At 37.5% G+C, this 19,298-nt stretch overlaps 1 protein-coding gene across 1 annotated transcript in view; it reads left to right on the forward strand.

Annotated features, from left to right (window-relative positions):
- LOC149080545 (protein qui-1-like) overlaps positions 1-19,298 on the forward strand; it is a 149,618-nt gene that overhangs the window by 16,313 nt on the left and 114,007 nt on the right. The window contains exon 2 of the mRNA XM_089239645.1: positions 11,238-11,417. Within this exon, the coding sequence (XP_089095771.1) occupies positions 11,297-11,417 (121 nt within the window). The 5' untranslated portion in view covers positions 11,238-11,296. The remainder of the gene's footprint in view (positions 1-11,237; positions 11,418-19,298) is intronic.

Consider the following 19,298-nt stretch of genomic DNA (forward strand, 5'->3'; position numbering starts at 1 on the left):
CGTCTTGGAATCCATTCTGGTTCTGGGCTGGACGCTGTGGCAACCGGTTCAGGAATTTCATTCAGCTTCGAAGTTTGGCGCGGCACTGGTCCAAGTCCTGGATCTTCCGTAGAACTAGTCCTTTTTACAAGAGAATTCTCTGCACCGTCTTTATCTTCTATGGGCAGCTTTGACACTAGAGGTTGACTACGTGAAAAACATTCTAAAACAGAAGATTTAGTTAGAGGAACATTATCACCAATATTTCGCATTTGATCCACGTGGCGATGGTACATATCATCACCAACAGCTACACGTTAATTTAATAATCCTTGTCGTTCCACCACTTTTCCAAAAGTCCACTTGGGTTGTTCAGGTCTCCCGTAATTTCTTACTGCAACATTTTGTCAAATTTCGAAAATTCTCGATTTATCTTTCTATTATCCAATTTATTTTCCATAGGCTTTTGGGGACACAACAAGTCCAAGCGTGTTCGAATATCACGGTTCAATAATAACATCGCTGGGGATATTTTTTTCGTCATGTGGGGCATTTTCCTATACTGCATTAGGGTACGTCCATAGTGCACCGCTTCCCGCTTCTCGCTTTATTGCTTAAACCGCGGCAGTTGTAGACGGCGAGATGACCTCGCGCGATTCTAGTGCACCGCTCGCGGGAGCGTCTGCTTGCATGAGCAGTTGGCATCATAGAGCTATCACGTGGGGATCTATTGTGTTTTTGTTGACAACAAAAAATATGTACATGGACTCGCCTTGAAGTTGCAATAGGTTTAGTGTAATCGCTAATTATAGTTAATTAATTAATTGATGATAAATCAGCGATTTCGCTTTTAGTGCCACGACAAATTTTCGATTAGAAAAACGAGAATTAATCGTTACAAAATTCCGTTTGATTTAGTTTTATCGTTAATTAGTTTATATTAATGATAAAACTAAAATCATGATCGATAATTAACTAATCAACTAATAACGATAAAACTAAACTGGCCGATAATTAGTTAATTAACGGCAAAATCCGTTTGATTTCGTTTTATCGTTAATTAGTTAATCAACTTAATTAGTTAATTAACGAATTAACGCTAAAACGAAATCCAACGGTATTTTGATTAATTAACGATTTCGCTTATTATGTCATAACTAATTAACGATTAGTATTAGCAACAATTATCCGTCACAAAAACTCCGTTGGATTCAATATAATCGTTAATTAACCTTAATTAATGATTAATCACCGATATCCCTTTTATTATGTCATATCTAGTTAACGATTAGTATTGACAATAATTAATTCTCACAAAAACTCCAATAGGATTCACTATAATTGTTAATTTTCCTTAATTACTTGATGATTAACGATTTTGCTCTTATTATGTCGTAATTAATCAACGATTAGTCAATCAACTCCGTCGATTTACTATTCCACTCTAAAACGAACACTTAGAGGAAAGTATCCGTTTTAAAGTGCAAGCGGTGAGCCGGTCAAGCGAGAAAAAGAAATAACAATTCATTCCGGTTAAAGCGGGTAAAAGCAGTTTAAGCCGGTAAAAGCAGGTAGGCGGGCGCACTATGGCCGCCCCAATGAGTTTTCACGATCTATTTTCAGCCGCGATAAAGCGAGTAGCGAGAAGCGGTTCACTATGGACGTACCCTTAGGAATGATTCAAGCTTCGATTTTGTACAACAGAACACGTAAACGAATCGTTTACGTGTTCTGGAACTGTGTCGCGGGTTACTTAAGTGATCTTTGAATGTGAAAGTGATCTTTGAATGTGAAAGTGATCTTTGAATGTGAAAGTGATCTTTGAATGTGAAAGTGATCTTTGAGGCCTACTTCAGTGATCTGGAACTGTGCCACGGGTCATTTAAGCGATTTGTGAATGTGCCACTTAGTTCATTTTTACAAGATTAGGTTTGAGGAGGCAAGCCACATCAGATAACCTTCAGGGCCACATTTGGTCTGCGGGTCAAGGGTTTACCATATATATGACTCGTAAAGGGTGGCTTGCAATGAATTTCTTAAAGAGAAATTTTGAGTTCTTACCCTTCAAATAGCATTGAAATTAACAGAAATTGATTATAACATAAAAAGGTATTTTCTTTCGAAAAAATTTTTAATTTTTATTTTAATTTCTTTTTGCATTAAAATTATTTTTTTTTTGTCAAGGGGGAGGCGCATGAGCCAGCTCCCTATGCCCCCTCCCGCGTACGTCTCTGATCCCACCAATATACGTTAGGAGGTAGGGGGCAGTGCTGACGAAATTTTGCTGACGGGGGGGATCAAAGTTTTGCTGACAAGGGGAGAGGGGGTCCAAAATGGCTAAAAATTTGCTGACGTTATACTTTAACAGCCCATAGACCTATAGCATTGGATCTATAGCATTTCAAAATTTCTCCAAACGATCGAATTCTCATATATTTCGGACCTTCAAATCGCACCAAGCTCTCTAATGAATATGTAATACTAGACTCGGGCAGAAATTGCCCGAATTGTAGTAATAAGTTTAATCAAATATATATTCGATGTGTTCCATATACTTGTGGAATGTCGGTTATTCAATTTACAACGTACTGCATATCTAAAATTTTTTGTTTCAAATCCAGCAATAACTGACAAAATTTTGTAATTCAGATAACAAAGCTTCAAATTAGAAACAATTATACAATATGCAATAGTAGTGGGGGGTAAGACTATGAGTCTAATATATCGAGATGGTCAGAAATGCTTTGCAAAAATAATTAACAATGCATCCCAAAAAATATTCATGATCCAGGACTGCAATAATGACTATAGATTCAACAGTCACACGCACTCCCTCACAACACACACACATACAAAACTTTATCTTTACAAAAAACATTATTTATTCAGAAAAATCCTGCCTAGTTCAAAATAAAATAGTGAGGCAAACTAGACGAGAATAATTATCCAATACGAAGTGATAAGTAACCGAGGACGCGCGGTAGCCCAGGTCGATAAGATACTCGCCTAAAGTACCAAAGAATGTTTAGAGGTGTCGCGAGTTCGATACCCGGTTCGTCCTGGTCAGAAAACTTTCCTGACGCAGGGGTACAACCGAAACGGCGACACGACCACAGAAAAAATTGCTGCAGCAGGGCGTTCCCCCATCGAGGGGTTAGCGCACCAACCTCTCGATGAGTATAAAAAACAAGCTTGCCGCTCGGAATCGGCAATAAATTGTAGGTCCCGGTATAATTAGGAACAAAAATTGCAATAGAACATGCATGGGTGGAGATACGGGGGGGGGGCATCCCCCTCTATATGTACCTATGAATTGACATCATTATCATCGTGCCCCAGCAATAATGACCGTGCCCCCCCCCAGACCTCCAAGTCTCCGCCTATGGGAACATGGTGTCGCAAACCACGTTGAGGGTGAAAATCGCGAAAAACGTATGCAGGTTTCGACGTTACGCTGGAACGACAAAAAATACAAGAATAACTAGAAAAAGATTTATTTGCAGGGTCCCCTGGTACCCTAAAAATGGTATATATATGTATACATATATACAGGATGATTATAAAAAAACTATCCCGACATATGGGCCCCTAACTATCATACCATTCACAGAAACTGAATGAAATTTTGGCATAAGGTATTTTGAGGTATGCGCTCAAGAATGATATGGAAAACAACAGTGTCACTCTAACAGTTACGGTTACAGTGAGAAAATTTCGAAAATATCAAATGGCAACACCAAGTTTTTTGTATTGGAATGTGATCTCCATTGTGAAAACCCTAAATAGCGTTCGAACGGCAACTGTAGCATGAAAATCACCGGCGGTAGATAGGCTAAAAGTGAGGACAACCAATAAGGACAGAGAAGCAGCATAAAATAAAGCATTTTATTGTGTTTCACAAATTCTCCACATGACCTTGTGGAGGACTAATCAGGCTGGGATCTCAGCCGAAGAAACGGTGTGACGAATGAAACGAACATTAATGCTCTGGTGCACGGCAAAGTCCTTTTTACTTTTTCCTTGCCTAGCTCCGGGAATTTTCGTGCTACAGGTGCCATTCCAATGCTATTTAGTGTTTTTCAGTATGGAGATCGCATTCCAATACAAAAAACTTGGTGTTGTCGTTTGATATTTTCGAAATTTTCTCACTGTAACCGTAACTGTTAGAGTGACACTGTTGTTTTCCATATCATTCTTGAGCGCATACCTCAAAATACCTTATGCCAAAATTTCATTCAGTTTCTGTGAATGGTATGATAGTTAGGGGCCCATATGTCGGGATAGTTTTTTTTATAATCACCCCGTATATACATATATATATATATATACATATATATATACCATTTTTAGGGTAATAAATCTTTTTCTAGTTATTCTTGTATATGGTTATTCTTCTTTGTGTCCTTTGTGTTCTTTGCCCCCCTCTCCTCCGGGAAGAAGTTGAAATTACACTCCTGTGTTTATTTGATTAATTATTACAAGATTTGTTGGAAGTGGCGGCCGCTGACGTCATTGCACAGCCTATACCGACGTAAAAACGATTCCCAGACGTTCTCGAAGATACCAAGTATTCTTTTGATGTTTGCCGCAGCGACGACAATCCGCGCTATGAGATCCTACGATGTGTCCACAGGCATCGCATAAACAAGTGATTTAAGGTGACCCCATAGGGAAAAGTCACACGGATTGAGATTCACCTTTCGTCTCCTCTGGACTTGTTTTTCGCGATTTTCACCCTCTCAACGTGGCTTGCGACACCATGCTCCATTGCAATTTTTGTTCCTCTTGATGCCTACTAACAATGCTCTGAGTTTGTCGGTCCATTAACAGAACGCCCTGTATAATCTGATTAAATCTCAATTTCAAATAAGCAATAAAAATTAGTAAATTATAATTTATGTACCGAAGTTCTGAATGCTGTATTAGGTCTGTTGCCAAGTATATGCAAATCAGTGAACCCTAGACGGATTGTGTGATCCCTTGAGTAAAGATGGAATGTAATATGTGTGTGTTTGTATCTGTTGTTGTGACTGTATTTTCTCTCTTTTTCTGTGTTAATTAAATTTCAATTTCCCACGCATTTAAAACAGAGGAACTTGTTACCATGACATACAGAGAGAGAGAGAGAGTACTATACTAGTTATAATCGCAGGAGAATATATTTTTTTAATTATTAACTAACTAGCTGTTACCCGCGGATTCGCTCGCGTGGATTTGTTAATCTTTAATTGGAGATTTGTTAATCTGAAAATTTCTCGGTGATGATTTCCCCAATATAACATTTGACCCCTCGTGTGAAGATTTCCTCATAATCTTTGAACACTCCCCTCTTATGACCGCCCTTAGACGTTGAATTTTGGAAACCCCTCCTTAGTGAATCTCTATATTACAAAATAAAACTACTGACCAAATTTCATATTTACAGCTTCAGCGATTCCGGCTCAGCGATGATTACCCTATATAACCTTTGAACCCCCCTCCTGACCACTTAACGGGTCGAATTTCGAAAACCCCTTCTTAGTGAGTCTTTAAGTCGTGAAATAAAATTACTAACCGAATTTCATATTTATAGTTTCAGCGATTTTGGCTCGGCGTGATTTCTTTATATAACCTTTGAACCCCCTTATGTGCATCGAATTTTGAAAAACTCCTTCTCAATGAGTCCTTACATAATAAAATGAAACTACTGACCAAATATAATATTTATAGCTTCAACTGTTTCGGCTCGGTGATGATTAATTTATCCGAATACAGCCAAATTTTCAGAATATCTTAAGACCATGGGAGAAAAATTTATACAAAAAGTTCAATTTTTGACTTCAAGTGAATAAGTGGCTATTTTTATTTCATTTTCTTTTTTTTTTTATGGTCCATATAGCGTATATACCAAGTTTCAATGGAATACGTCCACCAGAACGGGCGCTACATACGTCTGAGTAGTTTCAGTATATGACACTGCTTATACCTATGAAGCGCCCATTCTTATGGAGGTATTCCATTGAAACTTGGTGTATACGCTATATGGACCATGGAAAAAAAGTAAAATTCAATAAAAAAGCGCCATTTATTCATCTGGTGGTCAAAATTGAACTATTTTTTTTATTGTATAAATCTCTCTCTCCCATGGTCTCATTAAGATATCCTGAAAATTCGGCTGTATTCGGAGAGTAGTTTTTGAGAAAAACTACTCAGAGTACGGGAACTTTAATTATAATCACCCTGTATATAGATGAATACAAAGTTTGTAAAACTTTAGAAGATTATAATTTTCAACAAAAAGCAAAGAGAGTGGTTTCACAGAGATATCGAGGACATAAATGAAAAGTATCGGGGCAAATGGAATGTCAACAGATACAAGCATTTTGTGTGACATTGCACAGAGCCGCCACGGAAAGATGATTCCATATTAAATAAGAGCTTTGAATTAGAAAAAAGACGTCACAACAATAAAACAATCAGTAATCTATAATTATTAATCTTCAGTGCATAATTTAATTTTTTTGATACTGTGTATATACGAACAATTTTATATACTGCCAATTTTCTTAACTTTAAAGCGTTTAAGAGCAAACTACCAGCAGCAACATTTAAATCCGTTTTGCATAATTTTCGTGAGTAAAATAGAAAAATGAGTGAAAAATACATTTTTTTGAAATCTGTGGCCTATCACCAGGAATAGTTCCCAGATATTTTTTATCATTCGAATTTCACAGGCCTGTGATATTGACATGCAATTCGCTTTTTATTTTCATAATTACAGTATTTAAGAAATTCTTCGCATTAAACACGCCATATCCTAACTCTGGAGATTCAGTGAAAAGACTTGAAAGTGCAGTGCGTTCAGCCGAAAACCTGTCTCTCAAGGGTAAGGATTTTGTTTCAAGTCACCCCTGGATATAAATCTCAAAAATTTGAACATGAAATATATTACTCGTTTTTCTGAATTAAAATTAGGTGGTCGAAAAGTCTGGCTCTGTTTTGAAGAAAATATTTAAAAAAGCTATTAAAGACAGGGACCAATGGCTAAGCCAGTGGTTCTCAAACTTCTGTCACCTGCGGCTCCCTTGCCTAATTCATGGTTCCTCGACGACTCCCCAGACTAGTTTGGCAGATATTTTTCCATATAAAAAACCACTTCAAAGCATAAATAGCCACACAAATCAACATCTCCAGCTAACTGTGACGCTCATTTTCAGAAACAGTGGGCTAAGCATTTGAAAGAGAATATTTAGAGGATGGAATTATAAAATGGATTTTTGAAGTAAAAAAAACCTAATCTATTTTACTTCCACCCTTACTTCCATGGCAAAAAATGCTATAAATGCTTGACATCCTCCGCTTCACTAAAAGTGCGCGTGTAGAAGAACTTCTGTAGTAAGCTAAAAAAATAAAAACCCTTTGAAACCTTCTCTTTCAAATGTTTTAAGCCGTTTAACTTCAAACTTTTTTAACAAAAAGCTTTTTTTAAGTTATTTTTTCTAACCAGGTCTAGACCCTGCAGAACTAATTGCATGCACCTTTGCAATAATTTCGACATGCATAACAATATTCTAACTCAAATTATAACAAAAAATATTCTAAAAAAATGGTGTCTCAAAAGAAGAGAAATTTTCGTCACAATGATATTGAGAAAAAAAAATTGAATAGCTTATATATATATATTCGTTTGAAAATTCCATCAGATATACTGCCAATTAACCTATGCAGATGCTTTCCGAGGATGACGTCACTCTCCGGTATCCATACAAAGGTTTTTTAACAACTGGTTGATGCGAAGATATATTTTTGGAAAGCGAGAAAATTTAACTGCCCCTGCGGGGAATCGAACCCTCGTTCTTTCACTTTCCGGGTGAACGCCCTAGACCACTAGACTACAAAGTCAACGAATACCTCAATTGACACCATTCAGGCCAAAGCTCACAATTGCTGACGATGTCACCAGATGGCGACTTATCCACGGATGACGTCACTCTCCGCTATCGATACAAAGGTTTTTTGTTGTAATAAATCTATAAAAATTAGGGTGTTTTCAATTATATTAATGTTAACTGCTGATTCGCCGGAACTCTGCTATCGGACCTACCCCGCTGCCGACATCTCTGCCCAGCTTCGTGGCAGTCTTCGGGGAGATCGGCTCGCATTCGCACCTCCAAGTTGGTAACCACAGAAAACCAACTTCAGCTGACCATCACTGTGGCGCCGCACAGTGGTGCGTTTTGCGAAAATCGTGGCCAAAACCCCAAAAAAAAAGTTTTGCCGTTCGACCCTGATTTTTTCACAGATGAAGAGTGAATAACCCCCGGCTTCTCGAGGTACGTTTTTTTTCGTTCATCACCTCTTAGTTTTCGTCCAGAAGGAGCTCCAATGTGGTGATTCAAGTAGCAATATACCGCACATCAATCTGAACCTTTTACAAAGCCGCTCTCGTTCAAAAATTTCGTACATCTCCGGGGAATTTTAGGCAGTTATTTCTTTTCTTGCAAGTGTGTTAGCAATTTAGAAATACATTTTGAATTTCGCTTTTGATATTTTTATTAAAAAATAAATTATTCTTAATACCAAGTCATTTTTTAAAAAAGTTAATTTTTGTGAGTGGCGGAAGAAAAAAGTGACCCGATGTGACCTCCTGAAATTTATTTCTCAACATACTTTAACATGTTTAGTTTATGAAAAAGGTGAAATTAGCTGCTGATATCTGCAACTCCGCTGACCCGACAAACCAGTCACGGCCCAGGCTCTGTCCCTCCAGGGATATAAGCCTTTTACCCTTGCGGGTTGGGTCGCGGGGGTCCGCTGACCCCCGCGACTTTTCTTCAACATGCCATAGCTGAGGCTTGCCTATACAAAGGCGGAATAGATTTGAATTTGAGAAAATTTCATTAAAAATGGCAGATTATTGCTCTGATAACTGCAGATTATTTGAGCTTTAACACTGAAAAATGAAAAACATGCCTCAGAATTTTTTTTTTTTTTTTTGTCTTTTTTAGTTTCAAACTTAGGGTGCTCCACTACGAAAAAAATTTAGATTTTTAACGAAATACTTATAAAGGATCATAGCTCAAATTTTAGGCAGCAATGCACCGATTTAGAAAATCGCGTAAAGAAATGAACACAGAATGACGTTTTAAATGCTTAAATTAAGTAAAATTTGAAAGGTGTACAGAAATCGTAAAAAAATGAATTGCAAATCTTGACTGATCTTAACAAACGTTCTCATTTTCTGCGAAGTACTGTACACACAAAGAATCAGTGGCGAACACATCAGAATTTGCTGAGACTAATAGGAGAACAAAAAGGACAATAACTGATTCATTAAGGAAACAGCGCATATCCATCAAAAACTTGAATAAATTCGAAAAAGTTTCTTGCAAAAACTCTCAAGATGTGATGTTTGAATTAATAACTTTTTCTCATCCATTCATATCTAGCATGGGGAAAACAACGAAAAAAAATTGAAGATTGCCGCAAAACGTCTTCAAAATAACCCAAAACTAGTTTTGACTATTTGAGCGATATCTATATATGTAAAATTGATTTTCTGCGTGTCTGTCTGTGTGTTGTATATGTTCTCTCTACAAATCCACAATTTTAGATCGATCGTTACCAAATTTTACACATACTCGTAAACGAAACAGGACCCGACTTGAACGATAAGCTACTGTAAAAGTTTGACAAAACAGGCCAAATGCCCAAAATTGTCAGGTAAGAATGGTTCTTGGGTTTCAACAATGATTTTCGGAATGTTTACTTTATTCACCGTGGTTCCCTAACAATGGGCCTCAGACATGTTTATTCCTTTTCAATGGTTTGTCACTTCTTAAATGCTCGCAGTATGTTGAGAAAGCCTGGTCAACGCCAGCTATTATAGCTAGTTGTTAATAAATCATAACTATGATTATAATATTATGATACACAATTAATATAACGTTATAATAGTGACCATAAGATTTTGCACCCAGACTACGACCAGAAACATTTTTCCATCCATTACAAACTTTTATCCTAAATTTCTGTGTTTAAATTACGTTTTATTCTTATTTTAATTTCCTGTTTTTACTTCTTTTTGAATTCTTAATTTTTTTATGCAGCATTTTTATGTTATTATAAGTTTTTTAATGCATCTCAGCAATATTCTTACATGTTACTGGAATTGAAATGTCATATATATGATGATGAGATATCATGAACAAATCCATGCTATGTTTTTTATCGCAATTCTATCAATAGCCATACTGTAAACATATCATATTTTATCCATTTCATATCCTTAAAATCCCTTTAATCATATAATCTGCGCCCTGCCGTTAAAAAAGCAAATATTTATTGTTCCAAACAGTTTTCAAGAATATGCAACGAATTTCAAGGCGAGTGAATAGTTTTTACCATGTTTTTCGCAAAACGCACCACTGTGCGCCGGTGGGGTTCGTCACTACAACCATTCGACCACCACAGCCGCACTGGATTACCTACTGAAAACCGCATGCAAAAATTCCACCTGAAATGCGAGTATGTTAAAAATAAAACTAATTAATAGATAATTCAGATTGGTGATGGTTTTTGTGTTTTGCGACTTCTAAAAACCAACAAGTTTCATCCTCGCGCTCATTATGGCTCAAAAAAATAACTAACTTTGATTTTAAAAAAAATGACAGTTTTATTTTTATTGATACAACGATTGAGATGAACGAAGAATTTGAGATCCATACATAAATATTTGATTCGTAAAAGAAAAAAAATTCATTTTTAAAAAATAAATAAATAGTAAAACTTTAAAAAAACAAATTCGTTTTTTCAATTTTTAAAAATTCTAATTTCAAATTAAATTTTGAATAAGAATGAGTCAATTAAATTTTTCAATATTTTTTTTTCATTTTATGAAAAGAACTGTTTTATTATTTGAAGTCGCATATTATGTGGTTACATTGATGTCATGTCATTTTGTCATGCGCAAAAGGTGTTTGTGATTTTGTACAGTATAATTTTGCTTAATACAGTGTTTGAAAATGTTTTGACCGAATTAGTGAAGATATTTTCAAAAAAACATACCATACCTTTATACATTCAAAAATATCTATGCCAAATTTGGAATAGATCAATGGTCAAAAATAATATTTTTATTGGTATTCCTACTAGATCATTGATTTCAGGCTTTCTGAGCATGTTTAGAGGTATGAGACCCTTAAATAATTCATATATTTCTCAGTTTCATACTAATCGATGTCAATTTCTATACCATACGTTTCGGTAATTTTTTACAGATTTTCGAAATGTGTGTGTGATTGCAAGAAAAACACCCCGAAAAAAGTTTCACTAAAGCATGGCTGGCGCACTGCTATATCAAGACAGCGTTTTACATTCTGTTCTTCATGGAAACATAAGCAGCGTTCCTGAACCATCATCCAAAGTTGCAAAAGTTGTTGTTATTTCCACGAAAGCCGGTAATACAAGTTTTCTGTGCAATATTCCTATGCAGTGTTTTAAGAAATTCTAAGATCTTGTTACTTTTTTTTCGATTTCAATGCAAATTGAATAAACATTATTTTTCTACATACTATATTGTCATATATAATTTATTATATAATTATACTTACGTATTAAATGATTCTTCATAGAAGCAATCGGCGCCAAATAAATTAATTTAGAAAGGAATCCCCCAAAAATATCAGTTGTTTAAAAATTTCAAGACCGCTTAAAAAAAATAAATTTAAGACCACAGAAAAAAAATCTGAATATTAAAACAAAATTGGAAACACCATTTTGTTCTATCAAAGTTGGGGTACGTTCTCTTTCATGAAATAAACTTAATGCTGAAGTTAAACTTTCAGGTATACGTTGTAGAGCCTCAATATTCTAATGCATTATTATTATTATACTTTGCGCATTGGCTCTCCTACCAAGCACGCTCTGGCCACATGAAGGAATCTCAGTACATTCTGTACTGAAACACGAGCTGATCACGTGACCGGATGCCTCCTTCGGAGGGTTCGAAGGGCCATTTGTGTGAAAACACTAGATCAGCTCCGGCTCTCACACGAGATAATCCACGTCGTCTTTCTCTCTCCTACAACTTCTAGGCATTGAACGAGCCAGGACTACCGCTTTCCATTCTCAAGCGAATGGTTTGATTTCATCGACCACTTGAAACGGCCATTAAATGCCATAACACCGAACGTTGGACCAGGGGCGACTAGAGCTTACCTGCCACCCGGGTGCGAAGTGCCGCCCCTAAGGGAGCTCTGGTAGTAGGCTGACAGGGCTTCAGTAAAGGGGACCTGGAGATAAACCTGATTTTTTATCAGAAGCAATCCACATACACACACCATTTTCACCGTGCGAAATGTCAGTGACCATACGTCCCGCTTTCGAAGAATGATTTTTTTTCCTTTTTTTTGGTCCAGAATTATTTTACCGTTCTTATGCCAGATAGCTTGATCCTCAAAACAGCACTTATTTTGGTAAGCCATCATCACTTATTCTGTAAAGATAATGAAATGCATAACGAGGTTATTTGTTATAAAGGCCCGTTTACACGAGGCAAGTGCTTTAGTTGATAACTTAATTTTAACTTACCGATTCTTCTTGAAAGTGTCCACACGATAAGTGGTAAGTAGACGCTCATTGGATAATTTTTACGGAGGTGAGCGCAGTTAGCGCATGCGCGCTTCAGTCTACTCAAATCCACGGAGAGAGAGAGACGCACAACGCGCGGGAGAATAATAGTAATAATTTTTTATTTATCTGGCATTCAGAGAAGTGCTTTTCTTAAAGCTCATAGCTTTCGTAACGATGGATGAAGATGATCAGGTAGAACTTACGAATACTGTGATCGCAGCCACATTATGTGATATTTTTTTTAAAGAATATAAATTTATTCACTTTCACTTACCCAAGAGGGGAAAAAAGAATACACAACATATTACAAACTTATGTAAGTCATCGAGAAGAAATATAAGATTTCTCTATCTCTCCTCTAAGTTGTAAATATCGATTATATGATATTTTAATCAAAGTTAAAGAGGAGATAAATTATATGAATTATGTGAGCCGAAAATATGGGAGAAGATTCTTGGCATTCGTAGGAAATTCTAAGGGTTAAAAATTAAATAATAGAAATTCATTAACATAAAAATTATTTCCAAATTTACGAAATTATTATTATTTTTTAATTTAATCTATAGAGATGACATCTTTATGTTAAATATTTGATCATGTATTTTTTCAACAGATGGCAGCAAATTCGTTCTGGACGAGAGAAATATTCGAACTCCCCCCCCCCCCTCCAGTTTTTAATATATAAATCCTCCACATCTGATATATATTTTTGAATCTTCAATTTTTTTCAACTCCTGGCATCACGTCGACAGAATATTCCATAGCTTTTTCCAACATCGAATAACTTTTAGCTTGCTTGTTGAGGTAATTTTCATTTCTATAGTTCAACAAACATTCATGGCGAAGATATTTTTCAACAAACTCTTGAAGGTTGTGTCCTCTGGCCACCTCACCATCCAATATTTCCGCGGAATTCTAGCGAAACTTCAGGAGACGACGGAGCATGAACAGGTTCACGCTTGAGATCAAAATAAACCCCTCCGTGAGAGAGCAAAAAGACCCCTCCAAGAGCGGCAGGTCACGCCCAGTGGCGCATGCGCATAGGTCGACTTAACCGGAAAAAATAGAACGTTCGTATTCACTTACCAACTAAATCACTTGCGCACTTGCCAACTAAAGCCGTGTAAACGGCCCTTATCGTCTGCATACATTGTATCGTACTTAGCAACTAAACATTAAGTTACCAACTAAAGCACTTGCCTCGTGTAAACGGGCCTTTAAGAAATGTATTTCAAGGGTGTTTCTAGTACTCCAGGAACCGGACAAGTGAGAAGCCAAATTTTTCCTTTGCTTCCTGACCAATCCGGAAAAAATACTAGGTGAGGGAACCAAAATTCACACTTGCCCCTTTGATACAGTACAGGGCCTGCCTGCTCTTGGGCCATGTGATCCATTACGGCCGCTCAAGAGGGGTGCTAAATCCGAGGTGAATGGGTGAAAAAAGTTTCATTGGCCAAAGATTATGATTTCTGTCCGTTCTGGAGAGGCGCCAAAGCCGAGACGAAAGGCTAAAAACAATGTTTTTGTTAGGAATTATTGGGATTAGTTGTGAGAGAGGGGCATGACCCACAAGGGTAGGGCTGGCATGGCTCCAGCCTGCGGGCCCGGGGCCCTGTCTTTATCATTTCTTTTCACACTATAAATTAACTATAGAAAGGGCCCCATGAAAAATCTGGCTTGGAGCTAGCGAAAGATTCCAGCCTAGGGGTACTGAAGCCGGATGTAGAGGCTGCGGAGGGAGGAATAGGCAGAAGGTGCAAAAATCCTTATAGAAGAGATCCCAAACATAGATTTTGTCTCGAGCCGCCCGTGATAGCTTACATTCTTGTTTCTGGTATTATGGTCGCAGGCCCTGTCTAATCCCTCAAGTTTGTTCATCTCCGTTGTCGAGGTATAACTCAAAAGCGTGATGTCATGTGAATTTTTACTGAGTGAAATTTTTAAAAATTTTGGAATCTTAACTAAAGTCTACGCTGCCGCTCCTTACAACCTGCTGCTCGAGTGCACCGCACCCCTTGCACCCTCGCTTAAGCCGCCTCTGCGTTGGACCGCAGTATTACCAACGATACTTATGGGCTACTGAGCCGCTCTAAAAGCCGACCTGCAGTGTACACCGACCGAACTCGGATTTGGTGCACCCTCACATCTTCCCGGCCAATTTTTCGACTCAGAAAATGTCAACTTTGATCCTTGTGACTATGCAAACAAGTTACGAGGACGCATGCAGCAGCTCCGTCCAAAGCCAACGAAACATCATGGTAAATATGCTACTTTTGTGTATCCAGAACTGGTGAACGCTACTCACGTGTTACTATGCCATGATAGTGACCGTCGACCTCACCAGAGACCATATAATGGTCACTTTCTTGTCACTGACAAAAATAATAAAGTGTTCAAACTTCACATCAACGAAAAAATAGTTTCGGTTTTCATCGACCGTTTAAAACCATCATTCTCCTTCTCGGAAGATACAACGCCGCTGGTGACGCAAATGCAGTACAACGCAACTGATGACAAGCCTACGTCGGAGAACTCATCCACGAAACCGAAACCACCAGTGACCACACGATCTGGACGTCGAGTCCGGTTCACGGTTTTTTATCGTGCCCAACATTGACACTATACTACTGTAGAGCCTCAATATTCTTATGTATCATTATTATTATTACTATTATACTTTTCACATTAGCTCTCCCACCAAGAACGCTCTGGTCACGTGAAAGAATCTCAGTACATTCTATACTGAAGCACGAGATGATCACGTGACTGGATGCCCCCTTCGAAAGGTCCGAAGGGCCATGTGTGTGGAAACATCACATCAGCTCTCACACGAGATACATCCACGTCGTCTTTCTCTCTCTTAATCTAATGCAAATATGTACCTGTAAAAATCTTCAATATAATTTCATCTTGTTTCTCAATAAATAAGACTCATCAATACGGAATCAGATGCGCTACCGACTCCTTATGAACGTATTATCCCACTCATTCATGATTGCCACTTTCAGTTGGCATATGTTTGCCGTGTAAAAACTGTACAAACATTTTCAGTAGGTAGAGTCTTGATTGAGACTCGGTCTCTGCCAATATACGATACCAAGATTTTCTCTTGCTCAAACCAAGTTTTTATTTGTTTAGAGTAGTGATTGCCACAGTGGGCAATATCGCCCCCTGGGGGCAGTAAAAAGGTTTGGATTTAGTATTGGATCCTATAAGTTTACTTGAGTGGGAGAAGAAGGTGTGAAGAAAAAACTTTTACAGATAGAACAAAAATTTTGGTAAACTATGATTTAGACTTCAAACCACTACTCTTGACGTTCTAAAGTTTAGATCAGTGGTTCTCAAACTTTTGTCACCCACGGTTCCCTTGCCCGACTCATGTTTCATCTGCGACTACCCAGAATAGTTTGGTAGATATTTTCCCATTGGTAGATATTGGTCGGCTGAAGTTGGTTTTGGTCGGCTGAAGTTGGTTTTGGTCGGCTGAAGTTGGTTTTCTGTGGTTCCCAACTTCAAGGCGCAAATGCGAGCCGATCTCCCCGTTAAAAAGTCTCGCCACAGAGAGCAACAGTCCTACAACGATAAATCATTCAATCATAACACTTCACTCATAGTTAGAAAAACTAGTAGCAGATGGCAGCACTACGCATAACAAGCATTACAGAGAAACAACAAAACTTCACGTCAGGTTTCACTACACGTACACGCACATTCCCGCATGTTCTGATTTGTTGGAGGGTTCCGCGGGGGTGGGGGGGGTGGGGGGTGGGCGGGGTGCATGTGTGGTGTAGTAGTAGTAGGTAGGGCCTCCAAAAAATGGCTCGGGGATCCATGATGTTCTTAAGTCAGCCAGCGTTGGGCAATTTGGGCCTGTTGTGGCGTTGTATTTGTATTTGTATTTGAATAAAAAACCCACTTCAAAGAATAAATAGGCACACAAATAAATATCTCCAGCTCGCCGCGTCACCCTAGGAGCCGCGACGCACATGTTTGAGAAACACTGGTTTATAGACACAGCAAGAGGCATTATTATCTGTGTTATTATTAGAGGCAATAATCTTGTTGATATTTCTAATATAAACCTCCTAAGAACAGACCAAATAGTATAAGACTTTTATATGGTAATTTTCGATAATTTATTGAATGATTGGCGTAGAAATTACTTAGGTGTTGGAAAAAAGTTTAAGGACAACCGAAAAATTACCATATCTCCAAAACCTGTTGATGTAAATACATGGAAATTTTAGAGTAATAATTACAAGTAAAATTTCAATTTTCCAGTGAAAATAGTTTTGATGAGTGCTGCACTGCTTCAGAAAAAAAATTGTTTAAATTATAGTAAATGTCAAAACCTGGAAATAAGTATAAGAACATGCGTGTTTTCTGACGTTGGGGAAAGAAATTTGCATTTTTTTCATGTTGGCCTGCCTAACAGCCGAGACTGTTTTGATCAGTCATGTGCACTGTGAAATCATTTTTTTTCTGAAAGCGTAAAGATGCCAAAGGCAAAATATTTATTGGGTATGGAAAGGGCGGAAAACTTTCTCTCTCTCAAAGAAAACATGATGTCTGATCATGAAATGTCGAGATGAATTAGAAGACTGAAGACTGTTGGTTAGAGTTTCATAAATGGGCACGAGAATAATGGAAAGCTTGCACAAGGAGACTTCTTCCTCTTACCATTTGTCAAAAGCAAGACGATTATTCAGTTTTTACGTGAAAAAATATAACAGCACAGATAAAAGCGAGTTCAATTCGCCAAAAAGCATGTATCCTTCGGCGCCACGTGAAATGACATTGTTTTTTTTCTCTGATAAGGAAAAGTTCAATTTAGCTTGGTTTTGAATATCACTTGGCATGACCAACACCGTAGCAGAGCCATATTTTCGAAACAATTTGGAGGTGGATCAGTGATGGCTTTGGGGGGGGGGGTTGCATTCGAAGGAAAAACTCCAATCGCATTCATAAACTGCATAATGAACAACTCAAAGGCATATCAAGACATTCTGGCAGAAAATCTAATACCAGGCACTTCTTATAACTCTTGGACAGTATTTGTTTCAACGGGATAATGCTTGGTTTGAAATCCATTCGGTGGAACTCATTGACTGGCTAGCTAGAAGTCCTGATCTGGATCAAGTTGGGCATTTTGGCCCGAGAAATAATACGCAGTACGGAAATAAATATAACCCTATGGCAGCAATCAAACAGGCTTCGAAGAAGGTTCCACAGCAAGTTATTTTATTTGTCTCGATCGATGACATTCAGAATGATAAAGATTATAGACAAAAAGTGTGATTTTTTTTCTTGGTTATTAAAATGGTGATTTTGTGCGTAATTTTCCAGTGTCCTTGTACTTTATTCTATGTTTTGACCTTCTCTATAAATTAAACATTTTTTTTTTTTTTTTTGAACAGAGTTGCACTCATCAATTTTTTTCCCTCGAAAATGTTTAGTTCTACATGTAATTATCACTTTAAAATTTCCATGCATTTAAATTAGCAGGTTTTTGAGATACGATAATTGTTCGGTTGTCCTTAAACTTTTTTCCAGCACCTTTGTAAATCCCATTTACCAGCGTAAGTAAATGCGGCTTCCACACCATTACGGATCATACTCAATTTCATATTTATAGCTTCTGCTGTTTGGACTCAGTGATTATTGCGCCATATAACCTTTGAAACCCCCCCCCCCCACATAAGACTCACTTAGATGTTGAACTTTGAAATATCTCTTTTTAGTGAGTCTCTACATTACAAACTAAAACTGCTGATCTTCAGCGGTTTCGGATCGGCGTGATTTCTATATGTAACCTTTGAATCATCTTTTGACTCCCCTTAGGATCGAATTTCAAAAATCCCTTTCTTAGTTTGTTTTTACGTCATGAAATAAAACTACTGACCAAATTTCATATTCATAACTTCAGTGGTTTCGGCTCGGCGATGATGAATCAGTCAGTCAGGACATGTCATTATTTATATATATATAATTATGACTATAATATTATCATTATTACAGTCATATAAATACGTATTAAATGGGCTGGACATATTGCAAGAAGACAGGACAACAGATGGACCACAAGTATTCCGGATTAGTACCACAGTGGTGATAAACGTCCGAGAAGGCGTCCCCACGCAAGATGGATTGACGAGATGGATGAAATCAACTGGATAGCTAAAGCATCAGAGTAATAAAAAATTTAGAGACCTTCATCCAGAGAGCAGTGGATTGAAAATGGTTGATGATGATGATTTTATGATGAAATATGTATTCATCTCACATATTTGTCAAACTAAACGTTTTTATCGTGAATTGTATTTTAATGCTTTGCGATTTGCAGTAGCGCTTTATTTTTCGCCATTAGAAATGTTTTGGTGACAAATGACAATTCTTACCTTTGACAACATTTTGGTGATAATTGGCGATGCCCAATATTTTCCCGTAAGGATCCTGATTTACCATATTTTGTCGAGGAAATGGGATCAGCCGAAGTATATATCGTTTATGATTTTCCACCGTAACACTTTTCACGAGCCGGATGGAACCTCTTGGTGGGCCGCACATGGCCCACGGGTCAGAGGTTGTGCACCCCGATCTAGAACATTAAGAGGTTGAACTTTTCTCTATTTCAAATTATCATTTGCTTCCACTTGTCATCCCAATATTTATTTTTGTTCATTGCAGTTTTCGTTTTTATGCAATAT

Source organism: Pholcus phalangioides, unplaced genomic scaffold (assembly GCF_987345545.1).
Source record: "Pholcus phalangioides strain wild (caught in Gottingen) unplaced genomic scaffold, Ppha-v1.0 ptg000011l_1, whole genome shotgun sequence".
In the NCBI taxonomy this organism is placed as follows: domain Eukaryota; kingdom Metazoa; phylum Arthropoda; class Arachnida; order Araneae; family Pholcidae; genus Pholcus; species Pholcus phalangioides.